The 21,622-nt window shown below is 40.4% G+C and overlaps 2 protein-coding genes across 3 annotated transcripts in view; both read left to right on the forward strand.

The window, feature by feature from the left end:
- Positions 1–3,356: 3,356 nt before the first annotated feature.
- moxd1l (monooxygenase, DBH-like 1, like) lies at positions 3,357–11,764 on the forward strand. 2 transcript variants are annotated; one of them, XM_005734406.1, is made up of 13 exons: positions 3,357–3,714; positions 5,497–5,643; positions 6,379–6,531; positions 6,614–6,697; positions 6,915–7,070; positions 7,664–7,766; positions 8,740–8,909; positions 8,985–9,073; positions 9,172–9,268; positions 9,361–9,420; positions 10,417–10,535; positions 10,624–10,702; positions 11,334–11,764. In XM_005734406.1, exons 1-13 carry the CDS (start codon positions 3,445–3,447, stop codon positions 11,487–11,489), a joined length of 1,683 nt encoding a protein of 560 aa, XP_005734463.1. In that variant the 5' UTR covers positions 3,357–3,444; the 3' UTR covers positions 11,490–11,764. The 2 variants fall into 2 exon arrangements, with proteins under 2 accessions (XP_005734463.1, XP_005734464.1); XM_005734407.1 differs by lacking the exon at positions 3,357–3,714 and adding an exon at positions 4,292–4,502.
- A 382-nt stretch (positions 11,765–12,146) lies between these two features.
- The window catches only part of rps6kc1 (ribosomal protein S6 kinase polypeptide 1), a 24,924-nt gene continuing 15,448 nt past the window's right edge, over positions 12,147–21,622 (forward strand). The window contains exons 1-11 of the mRNA XM_005734408.1: positions 12,147–12,364; positions 13,651–13,686; positions 14,775–14,895; positions 16,350–16,465; positions 16,543–16,636; positions 16,749–16,802; positions 17,274–17,696; positions 18,011–18,135; positions 18,355–18,453; positions 20,161–20,208; positions 20,742–20,874. Of these exons, the coding sequence (XP_005734465.1) occupies positions 12,263–12,364; positions 13,651–13,686; positions 14,775–14,895; positions 16,350–16,465; positions 16,543–16,636; positions 16,749–16,802; positions 17,274–17,696; positions 18,011–18,135; positions 18,355–18,453; positions 20,161–20,208; positions 20,742–20,874 (1,351 nt within the window). The 5' untranslated portion in view covers positions 12,147–12,262. The remainder of the gene's footprint in view (positions 12,365–13,650; positions 13,687–14,774; positions 14,896–16,349; positions 16,466–16,542; positions 16,637–16,748; positions 16,803–17,273; positions 17,697–18,010; positions 18,136–18,354; positions 18,454–20,160; positions 20,209–20,741; positions 20,875–21,622) is intronic.

A 21,622-nucleotide genomic window follows, 5' to 3' on the forward strand; every position in this document is an offset into this window, starting at 1 on the left:
ATAGTGTGGTTGTTCTCTGAGTATTGTATTAAAATCCTAATCTCTGAAGGCCACAAAGAGTTTTTGTTATTCAAAATTTCAGCTACAGTAAGTCTTCATGTCTTTATTTTTAATATCTGAGTTTCAGCTTTAATAGATTTTCAAACAAATCCTAAACCCATGGTTTGTTCTTTTTGTCCAGCTGATGCTTTGTAATTTGAGCTTGAGCTAACCTGAGGAGGGGCATCAGTACTGCCAAATCAGAATACAAGAGGAGAATATAGGAACATGTTAACGACCCCAGACAGGTGTGGAGGGGCATACAGACTATTACCAACAAAGGATGTCCTGTGACACTCAGATGCAGGGCTAGCACAGGAGCTGAACAGCTTTTTTGCCCATTTTGAGTCTCAAACACTGCACTCAGCCACACCATTCCAACAACCACTACAACCCACACCAGACTCTAGCAACCCCCCACTGACTCTTGAGACACAGGATGTGAGGCATGTGCAGTGAACCCCAGGAAGGCTGCAGGTCCCGATGGAGTACCTGGGAAGGTGCTCAAGGCATATGCCAAGCAGCTAGCGCAGGTCTTCACTGGCATCTTCTTCAACCTGTCTCTGGAACATCCCACCTGCTTGAAATCTGCCATAATCATCCCCATCCCTAAAAAGTCACCCACAACCAGTCTCAATGACTGCCGTCCAATTGCACTAACCCCTGCCATCACCAAGTGCTTCACGAAACTGGTTCTGGGGCACATCAGAACCTGTCTCCCCCCCCGCTCTGGACTCACACCAATTTGCATATCAGACTAACAGATCCACCGAAGACACCATAGCCCTTGTTCTCCAAACAAGTACTGAGTCACCTGGAGCAACAGGAGAGCTATGTCAGAATGCTCTTCACTGACTTCAGCTCAGCCCTCAACACAATAATACCGGACATTTTGATCACCAAGTTACTCAACCTTGGGCTCCCCCCACCCACCTGCTCTTGGATAAAGGACTTTTTGGTCAACTGACCCCAGCGGGGGAAACTGGATCCTCGCCTCTCCTCCTCCCACACTCTCAGCACCGGCTCTCCCCAGGGCTGTGTACTAACCCACTACTCTACTCCCTCTACACATCTGAGTGCAGTCCTGCGCACCCAGAGGACATCATTGTTAAATTTGCTGATGACACAACGGTGTTGGGGCTGATCACAGGGGAAAATGAGGTGGCCTACAGAGATGAGGTCCTGAAACTGGGAGAATGGTGTGCATTAAACAACCTGGCACTTAACATCACCAAGACCAAGGAACTCATCCTGGACTTCAGGCGGAACAAAGCTGCCCCTGCCCCCCTGCCCATCAACGGCGAGCGAGTGCAATCCTTCAAATTCCTTGGCATCCACATCTCTGCAGTTCTCTCCTGGTCAGTCAACACCACGGTGCTAGTCAAGAAGGCCCAGCAGTGGCTACACTTCCTAAGGGTGCTCAGGAAGGAGCAACTAAACACCCCACTGCTGGTGACCTTCTACATATCCATCGTCGAGATGGATGCCGTGTGGCACGCCAGCTCCACGGAGGCAGACAGGAAGAGACTGCAGAGGTTGGTAAACACAGCACAAAAAATCGTCAGCTGGCCTCTGCTCTCCTTGTCTACCATCTATAACTGCAGTTGTTTCAGCAGGGACAGAAACATCTTTAAGGATATCACCCACGTCGGCTACCATCTTTTTAACCTGCTGCCCTCTGGCAGGCGCTTCAGATCCATATGGGCCAGAACAAACAGACTCAGAGATAGCTTCTTCACCATACTCTGTCTCTGTCACCCGGTGCTGTGTATTTATATTATGTGTATAGTTATATTATTGTATAGTTTTTTATAATATGCTAAGCACTTTATAAAAACTGTTTTAAATCTCATTATACTGTGCATAATGACAATAAAGACTTTCAGTTCAATTCAATTCAATTTTTGATGCCTGTCAGTTACAATTATCTTTTATTTTGTCTCCTGATTTCCTGGTTATCATTATTGGTAAAGACTTACAGCACTGTGTAAAAGTCTTTTTTTTAATATATTTTTCTCAGAAATTGCAGTGAAACAAGTGCAAGCATACATAGAAATACAGGACAAAAAACAAAAACAGAGCTTGTACAGTTCTAATACACTTGAACCTTTATTCTTTAACACAGCCTGAACTCTCTCAGGTAAACTTTCTTTTGATTTTTAAGTAGTCTTCAGAATTAGTTCTCCAGACTTCTTGAAGGACATTGAATGCTGTTCTTTCGCCGCCCTTTCTTTCATTCTCTGTCAAGATGATCTCACACTGCTTCAAAAATGTTGAGCTCTGCGCTCTGGGGAAGTCAGTTTCTGTGATTTTCTATCCAGATATACTTTTACTGCCTTGACAGTGTGTGTTGTCCATCAATCAACTCACTCTCCTAAACAGAAAGTCCAACAAACAATAAATTCTAGCATGCAAAAACTTCTATGAATATTTGTTTGCAATGATCAGTGCTGTCAACCAGTTTATCACTGACAATGATGACGATGACTAAAGAAATCTTCCTCTCTCCTTATGTGCTCAAGTTAAGAAAACATTGCATATGTTGGTAAAAAACCAAAAAAACCCAAAACAAACCTAGACTGTGCAACTGAACCTGTGAACAGGATGAGTTGCACAGTAAAATGACCAAAGAAGTGTCATGTGTAAGAGCACTCAAGTCAGTTGTTATGTAAGTTGTAACTCTACTTGAAGTGAAGTGCTTTTCCTTAAAATATTAGATATTTGTTCAGCCACTGCATAGAAGAAGAATCTCTCTGAAATGTTCGCTAAAGAATATGAGACGGTTAAAGATTGCACACTGTAAAAAATAACACATGAACAAGGAAATAAACCTAAAACTTTTGTATCTTAGGATCTGAATGCAGCACGCAGAGACTAACTACACAATTCACATTCCTGCGCCATGAAATTCTTTTGACTCGACTCAAGCCTTTGACATATGAGAACGTGACAGTAGGTGAGAAGAAAGTATTATACATTTCACTTCTCCTTAGCACCCATTCATATGTCAATCACCTGAGCCTGGCAGTTAAAAAACAAAACAAAACAAAACAAAGTGTAGGTGAAATCTTCAGCCTACCTGTGGACATTTTAGTGCTGTATGAAAAGCACTGTGGCTGGAGACTGCTAGTACATAAAAGATTCAATTACGGATTTAATACTAAGGCTTTAAAGAAGTTGAGTTTGAAACTCTTGTGAGGTTTTACAAGGATGAGAATGTGACAGGGAGCCCAGTTTTTATTGTTCAGCAAGGGCAAACAGTAAATGCCTGAGCACTTTCCCCCCCCCCCACTATCACTTGAGCTGATCTCGAAACGCAGGTGTGTCTTTGGATGGTGGGAGGGAGTTTGGCAGCCCCGCTAGTATTCAGCTCAGTTTGAAGGTTTTCAGCTTTGCAGAGACATCATGTGCTCTCCGCTTCCCTTTTTCTCCCTGCTACTGATCTGCGCAACAGGGTCATGGGCGATGGATGTCACAATGCCCTTTATGGAGTACCTGGACCAGGAGCAACTGGTGTGCCTGAAGTGGGGCTTTGACAATCCAGCAGGTGACATTACATTCCAGCTGGCGGTCAACACCACAGGCTGGGTGGGTTTTGGTTTGAGCCCGAACGGAGACATGAAAGGATCAGACATCGTCATAGGAGGAGTTGGATCCAGTGGAAGCTACTTCTCGGTTAGTTATGAAATAATTATAAATGAGCAGCTGTTGTATTTTTACTTATTTAGTATAAACAGCTGGAAGCTTTCATCCTCATTCATCTTGTTTAATTTAATTTTGTGTTTTGGTTTTCTTTTCAGTTTCATATCAGTTGTTTTAGTTTGGATTCTATTGAAAATTATAAATTTTTGTTTAGTTTTTAGATTTGCATAGTGTTAGCTTTTAGTGTTACTGTGTCCTGTTCGGTATTTGTCAAGGACAGAAATAGAAAAAATAGATACAGCGGTGTGAAAAAGTGCTTGCCACCTTCCTGTTTTCTTATTATTACATGGCCCTGTGTGAAAAAGTGATGGCCCACACCTTGTTAAATCACAAATTAACTGTGATTAACCACATGTTATACAAAGCTGAGTTCAGTGTCACTGCCACACCCAGGGATGATTACTGCCAGACCTGCTGAATCAAGAAATCACTTAAATGGAACCTGTCTGACAAACTGAAGCGGGCTAGGAGATCTCAACAAAACATTTCATGATCCAAAGAAAAAGCTGAGAAACAAAGTCACTGACATCTATCAGTCTGGAAAGGGATATAAAGGAATTTCTAAGGCTCTGGGGCTCCAGTGAACTATGGTGAGAGCCATTATCCACGAAAGGAGAAAACTTGGAACAGTAGTGAAGCTTCCCCAGAGTGGCCAGCCTACTAAAATTACTCCAAAAGTGCACTGATGACCCTTCCAGGAGGTCACAGAAGAAACCAAAACAACATCTAAAGACCTGCAGACCTCACTTGCCTCTGTTAAGGTCAGTGTTAAGGTTAGTGACTCCACTAAAAATGGGGCTGGGCAAAAGTGGCCTTCATGGCAGAATTCCAAGATGAAAACCACTGCTGAGCAAAAGGAACAGAAAGGCTCGTCTCAGTGTTGCCGGAAAACATCTTGATGATCCCCAAGATCTTTGGGAAAATATTCTGTGGCCTGATGAGTCAAAATTAAACTTTTTGGAAAGTGTGTATTCTGTTACATCTGGTGTAAAAGTAACACAGCGTTTCAGAAAAGGAACGTCATACCAACAGTAAATTCTGTGGTAGTAGTGTGATGGTCTGGGGTTGTGTTGCTACGTAAGGGCCCGGAAGACTTGCTGTGGTAAATGGAACCGTGAATTACAGTCATCTCCTCGTGACCTCAAGCTGAAGCACACTTGAGTTTTGCAGCAGGACAGTGATCCAAAACACACCAGCAAGTCCACCTCTGAATAGCTTAGGAAAAACAAAATGAAGACTTTAGAATGGTCTAGTCAAAGTCCTGACCTGAATCCGATTGAGATGCTGTGGCATGACCTTAATAAGGCATTTCATACTTGAAACCCCTCCAGTGTGGCTGAATTACAACAATACTGCAAAGATGAGTGGGCCAAAATTCCTCCACAGCGCTGTAGAAGTCTCATGGACATTTATTGCAAACTCTTGATTGCAGTTGTTGCTGCTAAGGCTGGCCCAACCAGTTGTTAGGTTTATAGAGAGGAATCACCATGCAGGTTTTGATTTTCCCCTTACTAATAAACAGCTTAATTTAGAAACTACATTTGTGTTTACTTGTGTTATCTTTTTCTAATATTTAACTTTGTCTGATGATCTGAAACAATTAAGTGTGACAAACATACAAAAAAAAAAAGAAATCAAGACGTGGGCAAACCCTTTTTCACACCACACAACTTTTGTAAGTGAGCTTTCAAAAGGACACACCTAACAGTGCCAGAGACTAATGTCTGGCTTTCTGCTGTTGTTTTTTTCCATTAGGATCGATACGCCACGGGCAACTCCATGCCTCTAGAGGATGCACAGCAGAGCTACACTCTCCTCTCTATGCGGGAAAATGAGGGGCAAACCGTCATGACCTTTAAGAGGCCTATTAAAACGTGTGATGATAAAGACTTCCAGATCACTGTAACTATTTTGTTGCTTGTTTCTTTTCTTTCTTTCTTTTTTTCTTTCCCCTTATCACAGTCTGCATGTGTGGGATTAGTGTGACACAGCCATCACAATTTTTTTTTTAATTTTGTCTAATGAAGGTTTTGTTTTTTTTGTTTTGTTTTACAAAATAGTTCCCATAAAAACATAAAAACAAACAAGTGAATCATGCTGAGAAGAGGTGCAACGTTTCTCTCTTCATACCACATCTATAGGTCTCATATGACACCAAAATTAGACTTTGTTGTCTGAGCCTGAAACACAAGTTAAGTCTCTTTGTTGTACCCTTTTCTCTGTTTTCCTTCTTTGTTGCCATAGATGTAATTCTCTGTCTAATGCTCAAGTTTCACAGTCTACAATCTGCAATTCCAGTTCTTTTGTTAGGCTCCCCGGGCTTTTTTTCCTCCACACATTGCCCTGGGTTTCCAGAAGAATACAATGGCATGATTTCATTTTGAACACATGAAATGCTACACAGTTCCTAGACTCAAAGATTATAGTACACCTTTGCAGTGGCACAGAAATCTACACAGTCAGGGCATTAAATCACTTTATGTAACATGTTAAGTTATTTTACAAGGTATAAAAAGATATTAATAATCAGAAACCTCTCACAATATCACCTTCCACAAGAATGTATTGTACTGTATTGCTTCTATACTGTGTAAGGGATCATATTGCCTGACCTAAATTACCATCTCTCTCTCTCAGGCTCAGCCAATCAAACTCATCTTTGCCTATGGGAAAACAGATGAGATCTCTTACCACATGTCCAAACGAGGCACCAAAGAAGTAAATCTACTGAACTATATGCCAAAGTCCATCCCAACCAACTCCAGCTATCTTAGTGCTACGGTGGACAACGTAAGAATTACTGACAATAACAGTCAGATCAGAAATATCGTATTGTTTGTTGTTTAGTTACCTTTATATTTGTTGTTTACAGATCATAGTCCCTTCCAACACTACCTACTATCACTGCAAAGTTATGCAGTTCCCAAAGTTAAATACAAAACATCATATTTACCAGGTAAGCATTATTTCTTTATGTTTCTGTCGTCACTGTTCTTTCATTTGTGTCTGATTGGGTAATTAAAATGCATATAAAAGCACACCCACATTGATGTATGCGTAAGCATAAATAAACTAATAAAAAAAGTGTCACAACCAAGTAGACTTTATGAATTTATATGCTGTCATTGTGATTTTTATGTTTATTTCAACCTCGTTCTCCTAATTTACCTCAGATCGAGCCCGTGATCGAGCACCTTGACCTCATTCATCATATGCTGCTGTACCATTGTCCCCCCAAAGTGACAGAGCCTTATGACAAGCCATGCTACATTGGAGACATAGGAGACAGCTGCTTTGGAATAGTGGCTTCTTGGGGAGTGGGAGGCGGGGTGAGAGAGACTGTACACTGTAAACCTAAAGAAGTTAGCAGAAGTTTATTAACTTAACAGTTGGACCTTATCAGAACTCCAATATTTTGATTGCATTTGACATGTACCGTTTGTCTAAAATAAAAGTAAAATTGTTTAATAATTGAATTCATAAATATTTAGTAACAAGAACTTAGTTTTCGTTTATGACACCCGTGTGAATAAGCTGACATAACTTACGAGGAACGAGTACAACAGAGTCACTGTTTCAGTTTAGCAAAACTCAATATTTATTGTTCGCTTTTATAATCGTTTTTTTAAATAAACAAAAGTCAAACATCAACTTTGAAAACTCAAAAACAAGTCAGACAAAATGTAAAGTTTATTTATATTTTTATATGTAGCGGGTACTTAATATCCAAAATAGTTAAAGTTCATCAAAAATAATAAGTTGAACTGACTAAAATGGGAGAAAATATTAGATTAACTTGAGTTTGTAGGACTGTTTTTTTTTTTTTTAAATTAAGTTTACATCACATCATTTTTTTCTAGGGTGTGTTGTTTCTGTGCCAGTGTTACATCAGTTCTCCTACAATTCATCTCTAAATCTTCAGGTGTACGAGCTTCCGGAAAATGTGGGAATTCCCATTGGAGGAGAGAAGAGCGATGCATTCTATAGGCTGGAAATCCATTACAATAACCCAGAGAGGAAAGAAGGTAAATAGTGAGTTCATTAAAACTAAGGACAAGTTAAAAGAGAAATATGACCCCTTGACCTCTGCAGTGAGGTTGCCGCATTGATCTGGATTATTTTAAAGTGTCACTGAAAATTAATCCAGAGTTGTTCTAAATGTTCATCTTTCACTATGATGAAACATTTCTGGCCTGATAGAAGCCTTAATTTTTGCCACAAACCCCTTCAAACACCATTTTTGGTTTTAACCTTAATTTAACCAGAAAGGAATAATTTTGAGATTTAGAAATTATTCTGAAAGTGTCTCGGACTATGTGGCATGGTGGTTAGCACTGTTGCCTCACAGCAAGAAGGGCCTGAGTTCAATTCCACCATCAGGCCAGGGTCTTTCTGTGGGGTGTTTGCATGGGTACTCTGGCTTCCTCCCACAGTCCAAAGACATGCCGTTTGTGGGGATAGGTTAATTGAAAAATCTATAATAATGCCCATAGGTGTGAACGCGAATGGTTGTCTGTCCCTGTGTGTTAGCCCTGCGACAGACTGGCGACCTGTCCAGGCTGTAGCCCGCCTCTCGCCCCATGACAGCTGGGATAGGCTCCAGAACCCCCCCGTGACCCTGAAAAGGATAAGCAGAAGCAAATGGATGGATAGATGCCTCAGACTAAAACGGGTAGCATTAATCTTAATCTTACATACCAACGCTGGGAGAAAACCGGCTCCCAGCTAGAGTGGGGGGAGCCATGTTTAAACACTGCGGCACAGATGTGTTATGCTGTGCTTTCCATTGCCACCACCAAAACACCCAGTTAGGTTGGCAATCTAGTTAAAGTGTTGAGGCACTTTGACACCCAGTATCCAACTATGTTTGTCAAAAATTTAATATGCTTCCTATGATCTTGAATTTATTTACTTAACTTTAATATCATTATTATTATTATTATTAGTAGTAGTAGTAGTAGTAGTAGTAGTATTTGACTGTTCTTTTTCTCTCTACAGGCATTAAAGACAGCTCAGGATTAAGATTACACTATACTGCAAAGCTACGGCAGCATGATGTGGGCATTATGACTACAGGTGTCTTACCAGGAAGAATGAAGTACGATATCCCTCCAAAAGCTAACCAGTTCCACACCTACGGAATATGCAACACTGCTTACTTTTCAAAGGTATGCACCTCTGCAATATGGATTCCAAGATGCATTTAAAAAGTCTGTAAAAGTTTTTTTTTCTCCTTCCCATAGTTTTTGAACCCTGTGCCTGATCTTCAAGTGTTTGCTGTGTTCTTGCACACTCACTTGGCTGGGACGAAAGTCAGAGCTGGCCACTTCAGGTAAAAAACAAAAAAAAGGCAGACTCTATGCGGCTCAACAGCAATCAATGTCGTCTGCATGAATTTAGAGTTGATTTTCCCGGTGCATCCCACTGCAGAAATGAACGACAGATAGATTTTTTGGGCATAGATGAAAACTACAACTTTGATCTACAACAGGCTGTCAGTTTGGGAAGCATAAAGACAATCAAGCAGGTAAGGGTTCATTACTTCCATGCACATTTATGAACACAATAGAGAAAAATGGAAAACAATTAGCTGTCTATGGTTTTTTCCTTCCACTACAGGGGGATGAAATTGTAGTGGAGTGCACCTACAATACTACCAATCGTGCTTCAGTCACTAAGGTGGGTTAGTAGTGTATGACCTTGTGTCATCATATGGCTTGAAGGAAATCAAGACTGCCTGAGTGAAACCAGAAAAAAAATGTAGCACAAGTAACCTTAAACAAACAAGTGGTTTACTAGTTTTTGCATCCATATCTTAGAAATGACATGTAATGCACAATGTTCAGCTGTGATTATGACTGTTAAATATGTACTGCTTCCCATAGCAGCAAAATCCTTGTATCAAGAAGCATACAGATATGAACAAAGTGTTCCTTCCTATTCATTATAATAATATCAAAAGATATGTGATCTGTAGTGAGGATAGGGAGTCAAGCGGAGACCTGGAGGTGTGCTCTGGAGCGAAGATGAATAAAAAAAATATATATATCTGTAAATGAGAGGGAGACATCTGTTACATGTGAAACTGCAGGGAGTAGAGGTAGTGAAAATGAACTAGCTTAAACACCTGGGGTTAAACAGGAATAGAGGGCAAGTGGGGTGGAGATGAGTGTCAGGAATGATTTGTGATTGAAGCAACAGTGAAAGGGAAAGTTTACAAGATGGTAAACCTTGAAAACCACAATCTTCAAACCATACATCATAATGAGGCCTGTTGTCATGTATGGTTTGGAGATCGTGGCTCTGACAAAAAGAAAAGAGCTGGAGCTGAAGATTCTATTATTTTCATCAGGAACCACACTGGACAAGATTAGAAATGAGTACATCAGAGAGACAGCTCAGGTTGAACAGTTTGGAGACAAGGCTGAGATGGTTTGGACATGTGCAAAGGAGGGACAGTTGATTTATCAGACAAAGGATGCTGAAGATGGAGCTGCCAGGAAGGAGAACAAGAGAAAGACCTCAGAAGAGATGCAGAGGGTTGGTGTGACAGAGGAGAATGATCCACTGTGATGACTCCTAAAGGGAGCAGCTGGAAGAAGAAGATCTCGCAATCATTTTACACCATGAAAGCAAGTTAGACTGCATTGAATCTCTAATGCATGCTCCTTTCAGATGGGGTTAGCAACTACCAATGAGATGTGCCTTGCTTTCCTGTTCTACTACCCTGTGATCAACATCACCTCATGCGTTAGCATTCCAGATACCAAAGGAGTGCTGATAGACGCAGAGAAGTAAGCTCTGATGCTTCAGCCACCCTTTTGATTTTTTCCCCCATACATATGCATTTGAGTAAACTAGCAATATACTGATTTTTGACAGAATACCCATGGATAAGATCACTGAGTATGAAATGATGTTAAAGAAGGCACCGCAATATCAAGTAATCATAAACAGTAATGTAAGTATCAGTCTTAGTTATTTGATACTGTTCTTTTTTTCCTGTGGGATTTAATCAAATGTTTTTGAAGATTAAAAGACAGATACTGGCACCGACAACACGTTATATTTTATTATTTATAGGTTATATAAAATGTTTATATCAATAAGCTTGTTTCTTTACAACTTCAGACATATAGTGGCTGGGTTATTAAAGTACAGGAAATAATATGAATGTGAACGTGATCCCATCATTAACATTTGACCTATTGTTTTTGTTTTTTACATGTATTTATTTTTATCTAACATTGTGTCCTCCTCTACATCTGTTCTGTATTGTTGCCATTTTGCATTTATGCTAAGCATCTTTGGAGTGTTAATTTTTATAATACAATTTCACTGGCCAGTAAGCCAGGCTTCTATACTGTCACACACATCTATGCATGCGTATTTAAGATTTTATAAATGGTTCTTATGGTTTATGATCAAAATATGATAAACACAGCATAATCACAAAGTTGGAGCTTTTATTTGTCTTTCTCTACAGTATGTGGCATTTAAGTGGAAGTCACTGACAAAAAAGCAAGATATTTCATTGTTTTTTAACTGCAAAAAAAAAGTGTTATTGTGATTATCTTTTTTTTTATTTGCAGCACAATGCAAGCCTTTTCCCAAATGGCACTGTAAGGGATCTGATGAAGACACCTGCTGCTTGCCAGATTAGAAACACTTCAAACAGATTCAGCACATCCTGGATTGTGAATCTTGCAGGAATCATACTTGTGCTACTCTGGATTATATTAATGTAGCCCAGGCATTGGCAATAGAGCCAGTTGCAATCCCTATAAAGGAAGACAGAGTTGTTCAAATCTTTACTGTATCGACATTACATCAGATTTTCCAAGCTTTTGGTTTCTCTTTTTATGATATCATTTATCTTTCTTGTTAAATTTTAATCACAGTCATTTTCTTTAGCACCTGATTGATTTTCATACTAAGCACAGGGACAGGGATATTTACATTACACATATTAAGCCATTAATACTGAAGCACAACTTCAGTTTGTAAGCTGAGATACTGTCTCTACCACAGCAGCAATAAAAACATTTATTGTTTCTGAAATAATAATAAAAGTTTGCATGATTTTCAGTATGAATGCAGTTTTTTATGTTTCCTTTATTGCATTACTATTTGCTAATTGAGTAGATCAGAACTTTCTGTATTATTAAATCCAAATGTTGGTTGTTAAGATTAACAGTTAATTACAGATCAAGTGTACATGACATAATATGCTTCCCATGTTGCACAAAAAAATGACTTTCTGTTTGGTGACATATATTCTATTGATTTAATGTCTAATTGTTAATTTCTGTGTTTAAAAAAAAATCTGATCACTCACGGAATAAAGAAATGCACCGGTAGCAAATTGAACTGCCATTTCCGTAGACAAAGATTACAGTTCAGTTGCTTTCCTAAAGGGGGCGCTCTGATTTATTTGTCTGCATGTTACTGACTGTGCAGTCAGAGAATGAATGTGGACGGCTAGCCGGCTGGTAGCTTCGGCAATGTTGTCAATATCAGAATGATATCGCAGCGGGACAGAGGAGAACTTGCTCGGTTTTATACTGTTACAGATCCCAAGAAGCACCAGAAAGGCTACACTGTGTACAAAGTCACTGCAAGGGTAAGTAAATAGACGATGAGCACTGGGAAGGCTAGGCTAATGCTAGGTGTCAATAGCTAGCAGTGTTAGCCAAGCTGTTGTGATTATAAAGGGACCCAAATAAAAACGTCAGGTTAACCGTGTGGCGGTGAATTAAAAGTGGCGACAGCTTTTGAGAACATATGTGTAGCTAATGGGCACATTCATACCCTCTCTTGTTTCAAAATACATGCTTTCTATTTGCTAACTTACACTGTCGATTTGAGGCGAATTGAATGTGACCCAGAGTTAACCCGGGTGTTAATGGTTTGATGCTAAGCAACTAAGTTAATGTTATGTATAGTGTTGTGATACACAGATATTCAGGAGGTGGCAACTCGTTCTTTTGTTTCGCTACATTTTCAGCTAACAAAACTATTTAACACTTCTGTGTTAAAGATGAAGTACTTTATGATCCGCATGTTGAGCAGAACCGAAACACAATACGTGTGTACGAATGAGGAGGAGGCAAGTGTAACAGTGAAGCTCCAAGGTGCAGAGTTCGTAAAGGTGGATGAGTTTAAATACCTGGGGTCAACCATCTAAAGCATCTGAGTGCAGGCTGGGTGGAGTGGGTGGAGAGTGCCAGTGGAGATTTCTGGCAGGAGGATAGCAGTAAATGTCAGAGGGAAGGTTTAGAAAGTTGGAGATTAGGTTTAGGTTTGGAGACAGTGGAACTGACAAAAAGAGAGAAGGCAGAGCTGAAGATGTTAACATTTTCATTGGTAGTGACCAGGATGGACAAGATTAGAAATGATTATATCACAGGGACTGACTAGCTTGGGTTGTTTAGAGGCAAGGCTGAAATGGTTTGTACTTATGCAGAGGAAGGATAGTGGATATATTGGGCAAAGGGTGCTTAATTTAGAACTGCTAGGCAGGAATAAAATAGGAAAACTACAGAAAAAATTAATGGATGTGTGACAGGAGGATGCTAGGAATAGGGTGAGATACGTAGAGCAGCGTGCCTACTGATGATTGAGTTTATCTGATTATTAATCAGCACTTAAGCGATCACATTGCTACATTCGCATTGTAAAAACTGGACTGGGGCAGGCTGAGTGTCTTTGTCTGGCTGCTGTCCTTGTTATGACTCTGGGTGATGTCTCGTTCTAACACTCGAGACTTCCGTCACTGTACATAATGCCGTCATTGTGACACTCAGAGCCTTGTCCCTGCGCATACTTGTGACAGCCCTGCAAGGAAGTTGCTCTAGCAAGAGATGGGGATCACTCACATGGATTTTCTCTTCTCCCTCTTTCACACAGATAATCTCCAGGAAGAACCCAGAGGATGTCCAAGAGGTAAGACATGCAGCTTTTTTTCAATCCATTTTTTGAGTGGTCAATGCTTCTTTACCTTTGACAACTGAGAAATACCAAGACAGGGGCTACTGTATTTCTCATCCAAAAATAATGGCAAGGAGATATTTCAGTTTCAGATATTTCATTTTACTCATTTTAATTCATGAATTTCAGAATCTGGCTTTATGGCTTCTTTACACATTATATCCTGAAACCGAAGCTTAGGTCTTTTAACCAGAAACATTGTGAAATGTAGTTTACAGATAATTAGGCCTACACCTGGAAACTTGTTCATATCTAACTTTTGCACTATTTATTTTAATCTAAATGCTTACTATCTATATATGCCTTGGTATGGACAGAAATCCACCGAAGTTACTCATTAATTATTTTGCTCATTTTACACGGTTTTACAGAGCATTTAACCAACCATACTTGTCTGTGTTGTGCATGCATGCTGTCTTACATTTCAAACACACTGAGGAATGCAGTTAAGCCCACAACCAGTGCTAATGCAACAGGCATGATGTCAATTACTGTATGTGTTTCTAAGAGACAGAGAGATGTTTTGCCAGAAACACACATACCTCCATTACTGAGTAATGTTCCTTTTTGGAGGATGTGATTGGCCTAGTTTTTCCCCACACCATCCAGCAGCCTAAAATTTCCGCACACCACAGTAGCATCTCAATATGTGGCCATTATTCTTTTCTTTATTCCACTAAGTAACTGCTTCATTCTGGTTGTTGTGGCTTGTATTTAAAGTTTCGAAACACAAGATGACAGCAAAATGTGGACTACATTGATTTATGTTTTGGCCTAGTAGCAGTCACATGAGGGAAAAGTCTCTGGAGTTAAAGGCTGTGGAGTACTCTGGTTGTTATGTTAGCTATTTTTGAGTTTAACAAGATAGCAGTGATTTAATAGCATTATCGGTGACAATGAGCTTGCATTTACAAACAAGTAGAAAATCAGCTGCTTTTGTTCAGTCAACGATAATAATCATAATCCATTCAATTAAAGATAGATAGATCTTTAAACCCCAAATGATTGATTTATCTGTGTCTTCTGTGTCTGTCTTTCTGTAGATAACGGTGTGGAAGAGATACAGTGATTTCCGGAAACTCCATCAGAATCTCTGGCAGCTGCACAAGAATGCATGTGGCCAATCAGAGCTGTTTCCTCCCTTTGCTAAGGCCAAGGTCTTTGGTAAGAAGATGACTTTCTCTATTCCTCTGTGTCACACATTTGCCCTAAAATTATCCAGAGCGAAAGCTTGTCTTGATTGACAGAATTACTCCTCTACAGTTTTGTTCTTCTGTGAGATTTCTTTCAATCCTACAGTACCTCATCTTTGAGTTGTTGAGATTTTGAACAAAGAAAAATGTGAGTGTTAGACTCTGTAGTAGGCGTGCAACTAAAGATTATTTTGTTAGTCGACTAATCTGCCAATTTTTTTTTTTTGATTAGTTAATCGGTCAACGATTATTTCAATAACTCTTATTCCCGCTGTTACATTGTTGTCTCGTCCCACAGCAAATTAAAATAATGACACAGGAAACAAAGGATTTTGAAAATAATCAAATGTGTTTAAACATTACTCAAGAGGAACTCTGTGAGAATAAAAATTAAATAAATAAAAAATTAGGTAATACAAATTAAAGTGTTAGTAGTATTTTGGCAAAAAAAAAGTTATGTGCAAATAGGAAACTAAAAATGGCTTCTGTCCATAAGTTTAAATAAAGTTTAAAATTAAATCATAAAGATTTTTTTTCCAGTCCAAAATGAAAAAAATTTGCAAAGTTCACAGATGATTTAATTCATGAATGCACGATTGCAGTGAAAATGCTCTGGACTGTTATCTTTGAGATGATGTCCCCAGCTGCTGATAATCATGCTGAGGATCCTCTCTGTCATGACTTCAGTCATTTGAGAGGTGCAAGAGCCTCTTCTCAGGACAAACTCATCTATACGCCTTTGCTTAATACTAGGAAAGCTGAACAAAACAGAATTAGAAATAAAACCAAATCACAAATTTGGTTTTATTTCATAGTTTCTCAGATGGTGTAGTGATCAATACCAATTACACTGTTTAATCCTGATATTGATGTGAGAAAGAAACTAGGAGACAGTGTAGCTACTGCTGTTTAATGGTTTTCTATCGCATTTCACTTACTAGCCAACAAAACTGAAACAGTGTTCGCTTAGCAAGCATCATCCATGAAAAGTTTCCGACAGGTAAGCTAATATAAACATTACTGTACACACATGAACACAAACAAGGTATTAACGCAATGCACTAACTTGACTGCTTAAAACTGACCCATTCAGTCGACGTCACAGCTCCAGGGTGCCGGTGTTGTGTCAAAAACTGATTTCCAGATTTTTCCATGCGTTTTATATGTAACGTCTTTAGTGCATGGTTTTAGAACATGATGCGTCGAGAATAAAATTCCACGGTGACAAATTTTCATAGTTGAAGTCATCAATTATATCGACGCATCGTTGCAGCCCTGCTTTGTAGAGATGGATTTGCCCACTTCAGATAGCTTGGTGTTATTATACTGTAAGCAGGCACTAGTTATAATAAATACAGTATAATCACTTGCGTAATGGAAGCATCACTTATGTATGTTTTTTGCATCTGTGTGTGCCTGTCGTAGGTCGTTTTGATGACTCGGTGATTGAGGAAAGAAGACAGTGCTCTGAGGATCTCCTGCAGTTCTCAGCTAATATCCCTGCTCTTTACAATAGCCAGCATATCCAAGATTTCTTCAAGGTATTCTAGTACACATTGACAGAAAGACAAGAATAATCGCAAAAAACTTTTGACTGAAGTATTTTTTTATTGTCCAGGGTGGTGAGGTCCATGACGGCTCAGAGCTCATTGGACCAGCGGAGCCCTTTTCTGAGTTCCTGGCTGACACTCTATCAGACTGTAGCTCTGATGGTAGGGTTGCACACAGAATGTCTTTCCTGTTATTAGTCTTCCTTTCAGCTTAGGTGCTGATTAGTAGGTGCTAATTCAAATTTGCTTTGCGATGTCTGGATATGTTTTTCAGTTCAGAGAGATATCAGTGGGGCGGAAGATTTGACTCTCACATCAGAGTATGGAGGTATGTACAATAAACATGCACACTTTAAATATTTTGGGATATATATGGATCTAATAAATGGTGAGTGTAAAAAAGAGTCAAGACAAGATGGAGAGGGTGAGCATGGGTGATTTGTGACAGAAGAGTGAAACTAAAGATTTATAAGATGGTAGCGACCAGAAGAGACAGGATTAGAAATGAGTACGTGAGAGGAAGAGCTGAGATGATTTGAACATGTGCAGAGAAGGAATAGTGGAAATTTTGGACAATCAATATAGGGCTGCCAGGCAGGAGGAAAACAGGAAGACCACAAAGAAGGTTCGTGGATGTAGTGAAGAAGGACATACAGAGGAGGATACTAGGGATGGGGTGAGATGGAGACAGGTGATCTACTGTGGCTACCCCTAAAGAGAGGAAGATGATGATGTAGTTTTGTTAAAGGTTTATGTTTGTAGCTGTCCGTTATGACCGCGGGATTCCTGTTATTCCTAGGCCCATCCAGTGACAGCGACTTGACCTCCCTTGCGGTGGACACAGACTCTTTGGCTGAGTTGGATGATGGCATGGCCTCAGGTCACACCTCCCCAAACCAGCCACAAGGGGGAGCCACCAACATTAGCAGCAGCTGCAGCCCTCGCTTGCCCTCCCTGCATGTACGTCGCACTCCATCACCTGCCCCGGTCCCTGCCTCCTCAGCCCCTAACCCAGAGGTTAGCTGGCCAGGTCGAGCACCGCTCTTCCCCAGCAGTCTGAAAAAATCCACTGGCGGCAACCTTAAGGACGTTAATTCAGACTACTTGGACAAAGCCAGTGAGCTCATTTGTTTTGCTGTCCAAAAGGAGAAGGAACAGGACTACCAGGCAGCTTTTTCATACTATCGCAGTGGAGTTGACTTGCTGCTGCAAGGCGTGCAAGGTTAGTTTGACCAAGAGCTCAATAAATTTCTATATGGTCTCATAGTAGTTGAGTGACACTTGGGCTCAGGAACTTACCTAGAACTCTTTCTTTGATGTTGTAGACTGGCAGTTATTGAAATGCAGAAAAAGTATTGTCCGGAAACAGTCCAATTTGTTAAAATTTCACTACAAATGTACCTTAAAAAGGATCTATTAAGCATAAATGCGTCATTTTTACTTTGTAAGCGATTTAAATTCCATGCTTTTAACTTTAGACTCCACTCTATTCGATCTACTTTGTTAAAAAAATATTAATTACATTTTTTTCTTTAGGTGAGCCAAGTGCTACACGGCGAGAGGCCGTGAAAAAGAAGACTGCCGAATATCTGATGCGTGCAGAGCAAATATCTAGTCAGTATCTGAGAAGCAACATGGGTCAAGGGTCAACACAAACAGTGGTGAGTGGGAGTGAAATGCTGGTTCATAGGCTTTCTGTATTGTATTACACAAATGTTCTTTATATGCATGCATCTACCAGGTTCCTCACACGCACTGCAGTGAAAACATCATAAGTTTGTGAATGAATTGATTAAATGATTAAAGGAAATAAGTTTATCTTTTTGAATGAATGATTTAATTGCATATGTATGAAACACTGAAAGGTTTTTCTTTTCAAGGCCTTTGGGGTACAGTGCTGCTCTTCTTTGAACAGAGGAGGGCAGCAGAGTCCATCTGAGGAGCTGAGAGCTTACAGGGTGTTAGGGGTCATAGATAAGGTATGCTTTCAATTTACAAGTGTTGCATCCTCCAAGCTGACTGTATGACTTCATTTAAGTGTTGTTTCATTCACCCAATCACCAGTTTGCCTTTTTTCTACCAAGTAATTTTTTAATGAAAACACATTTCATTAAAATACACATTCATATAATTTGATAGCAGAATTCTCACAAAATAATTACACTCAGGGCTAGCAGACATTCGACCCAGAGTATGGATGTTATCCAACTCCAGATTTCTCTTCCTTGTGTGTCCTTTACTTCTTTGACCATCTCTTTTATCAGGGGTAATAAAACACAGTAGATTTACTGGATGTATGGTAAGGGCTGAGTGTGTGTATGTTTAGCATCAGTTATGACTACCACAAGGTCAGTTTGGGTTGCTGGTCCTCTCAACCAGCTGCCGGCGAAGCAACTTCTCCACTCAGCCATGAAATGACTTGGCAAGCAGCTCAGAGAGCGACACACAACACTGAATCAATGATGCTCATCCTACACACTCACTCAGACACACGCACACACAACAACAAACCCTAAGGAAAACGTTGACACAATACCAACATGTATAACTCCACTGAGGTGCACTCAAAATACACAATATGTCAGAAGTCTTTGAGGCGTTAAAACAAAAAAAAAAAACCTCAATCAAAGATGAAGTTATCCAGCAGTGGTGTTTTCTTTCCTCTTATCTATTTCCACCCCCTCCTCCTTCCTCCTTTTACTTTAAATGGGGACAGCGGGGACAGATGGAGAGAGGTCCTCACCCTGCTGCCCCCACCAGCACCGCCTCACCCACCCCTCCTATCTATCTCCCCCCTTCCCTGATGTTTGTTTCTTAATTATATTAGCACCCTGGCTAGCACCGCCACTCTGTTTACTCACTGCTCCATTCATATCCATTTAGCCTGCACCTGTTTGGTCCCAGTCAGGGTCACATGGAGAGAACGCACTCTCAAAACATACACATGCACCCCACACACACACACACACACACACACACACACACACACACACACACACACACACACTGGGTCGCACACATATGCTCAAGCTCTCCCCTGAGACAGGGAGGGAGTAAACGAGCGATGGAGATGTCAGAGAGGAAGGGAGAAATGAGGAAGAAGGGAGAAAATGAAGATCTCAGGAAGGAAAAAGGGGGAAAGTGGAAAAAGAACAGGGAAATTAAATGGGGGAAAAAAGAATTTGCTTTCCCTTTCTGTTGACATCTGACAGTTTAGTGATGACACTGCTAGTAATTACTGCCTCTGTCATGACAAATTGCATAGCTCTGTGGTGACATGTTTTAGACAGCACATGTTCTCTAAAATTGATGCTCAGTCTTGTATATAAACAGAGTTATAAGTGACTCTCACTTTGTTCTGAATATTTTTAAGGACCAAGGAATGGCCAGATTTGCTAGAATATTTCCAAGAATATTTAGGTCTTTTATATCCTTTAAAGCTCTGTTGATTCTTGTTTTTCTGTATAATATCGCTGAGACTGTTTGGTTGGCACAACAGGATCTGACATAGTAGTGTCAATTTAGTGTAATTTAGGGGCCTGCATTAATCTCTTAGTAAACCTTATGTGTGTCCTGACCCGGTCATTAAAAAAAAAAAAACTGCTTTGGAGGACATAACCACTACATCATCTTAGTCTGCATATGTCTCTTCGTGTCCTGCAATTAATGGTACTCTTCTATTGCAGGTTCTTCTGGTCATGGACAAGAGAACACAAGAGACTTTCATCCTGAAAGTAAGTCTAGTGTGTGTGTGTGTGCGCGCGCGTTATGTTGTGGTGTGGGTTTTTTGCCCTGCATCCTCGTCGTCCTGACTGTAAGTGTGAAGTGTGCCAGAAGCCCCTGTGTGTGACTGGTGTAATTGATTCTAATGGGCCTGTCCCTGTCAGCTCCTCTGCTCTCAGGTGTGAGACGTGTGCCAGATGCCAACGCACCGCGCAGGCATAAATGACTACACACACGCGTGCGCACACGTGCATGCATGCATACACACTCTCACACCCGATGTGAACTTTACATGTAGCGCTGATAGATTTGTGCGGCTCTTGTGCTGTATGTAGCTTGATGAATCCGGTGACTTTGTGTTGCCACAGGACATAACTAGCACTTGGTTAATGGGAAGTTTCTCCTTTGCCACATTTTTTTTCCTCCTATTCATGCACACTCTTTTCTTATCTTCTACTTAAATGCTTGTTATTTGAATTAGTGCATATGTTCCCTTTAAGACTCACCTCTCATCTTTTTTTTAAATTTTTTTTTTTTATTGCAGGGTTTGAGGAAAAGCAGTGACTGTGGGCGGACGAAGACGAACATCATGCCTCGCTCTGTGCCCCACATGGTGCAGCTGAGAAAGTTTGTTGTCTCAGAAGACACAGTTTTTCTTCTGCTGCAGTATGCTGAAGGTAAGAGACACATTTCAGTCTCATCTGTTTCATCTTCCCTCATTTGTCTTCTTTACCTCCACCTCTCTTTTCCCCTCCTTCTCCTGACTCTCCGGTCTCCTGCCCCTCTCTGTGCCCTTGTTCCAGACAGATGTTTGATAGAGATGGGTGTGTGTCACAGGTCATTATTCTGAATACCAGGTGGCGCCATGCTTCATTAGCTATGCCAACACCTGGGCATCCTTACATCCCACTCACTCTAGGATGTGTGTGTAGACTGTGTGCGTGGGTGAGTGCATACTATGAATGGCAGCCATATTTTTTAACGCCCTGTAACCTATTCAATCTGGTGTACTCCATAACCATCCTGTGCTAATATTAGTGGACAGTATTGAATTTCATATGGGATGTTCAGCAGGATTTGATAAAGCCAATCAGAAACCGTTTCACTCATTATGACTCACTCCTGTTACACGAAAAAATCCCGTAGTAGTCCTGCTTTTATAGTATTAACATGGAGGTAGTTGATAGGCTGAATAAGGATAGACGGGCAGACGGAAAGAGGCAGTGACCTGAGTGACATTGGACAAAACAACATGTGGATGGTTTTACTTTCTAAGCCATCGAGCTGCCCCGCTATCATTATCATCACTGTGAACTTCGTATTCATTCTAATTGCACACAGCAGATGCTAGCTCCCAATTACTTACACTACAGCTGCGTGTGATACGTATGTATGCCTGTGTGTATGTAGCCACTCTTTTTTTTT

Source organism: Pundamilia nyererei, unplaced genomic scaffold (genome assembly GCF_000239375.1).
Source record: "Pundamilia nyererei isolate P.nyererei 1_Seehausen unplaced genomic scaffold, PunNye1.0 scaffold00058, whole genome shotgun sequence".
In the NCBI taxonomy this organism is placed as follows: domain Eukaryota; kingdom Metazoa; phylum Chordata; class Actinopteri; order Cichliformes; family Cichlidae; genus Pundamilia; species Pundamilia nyererei.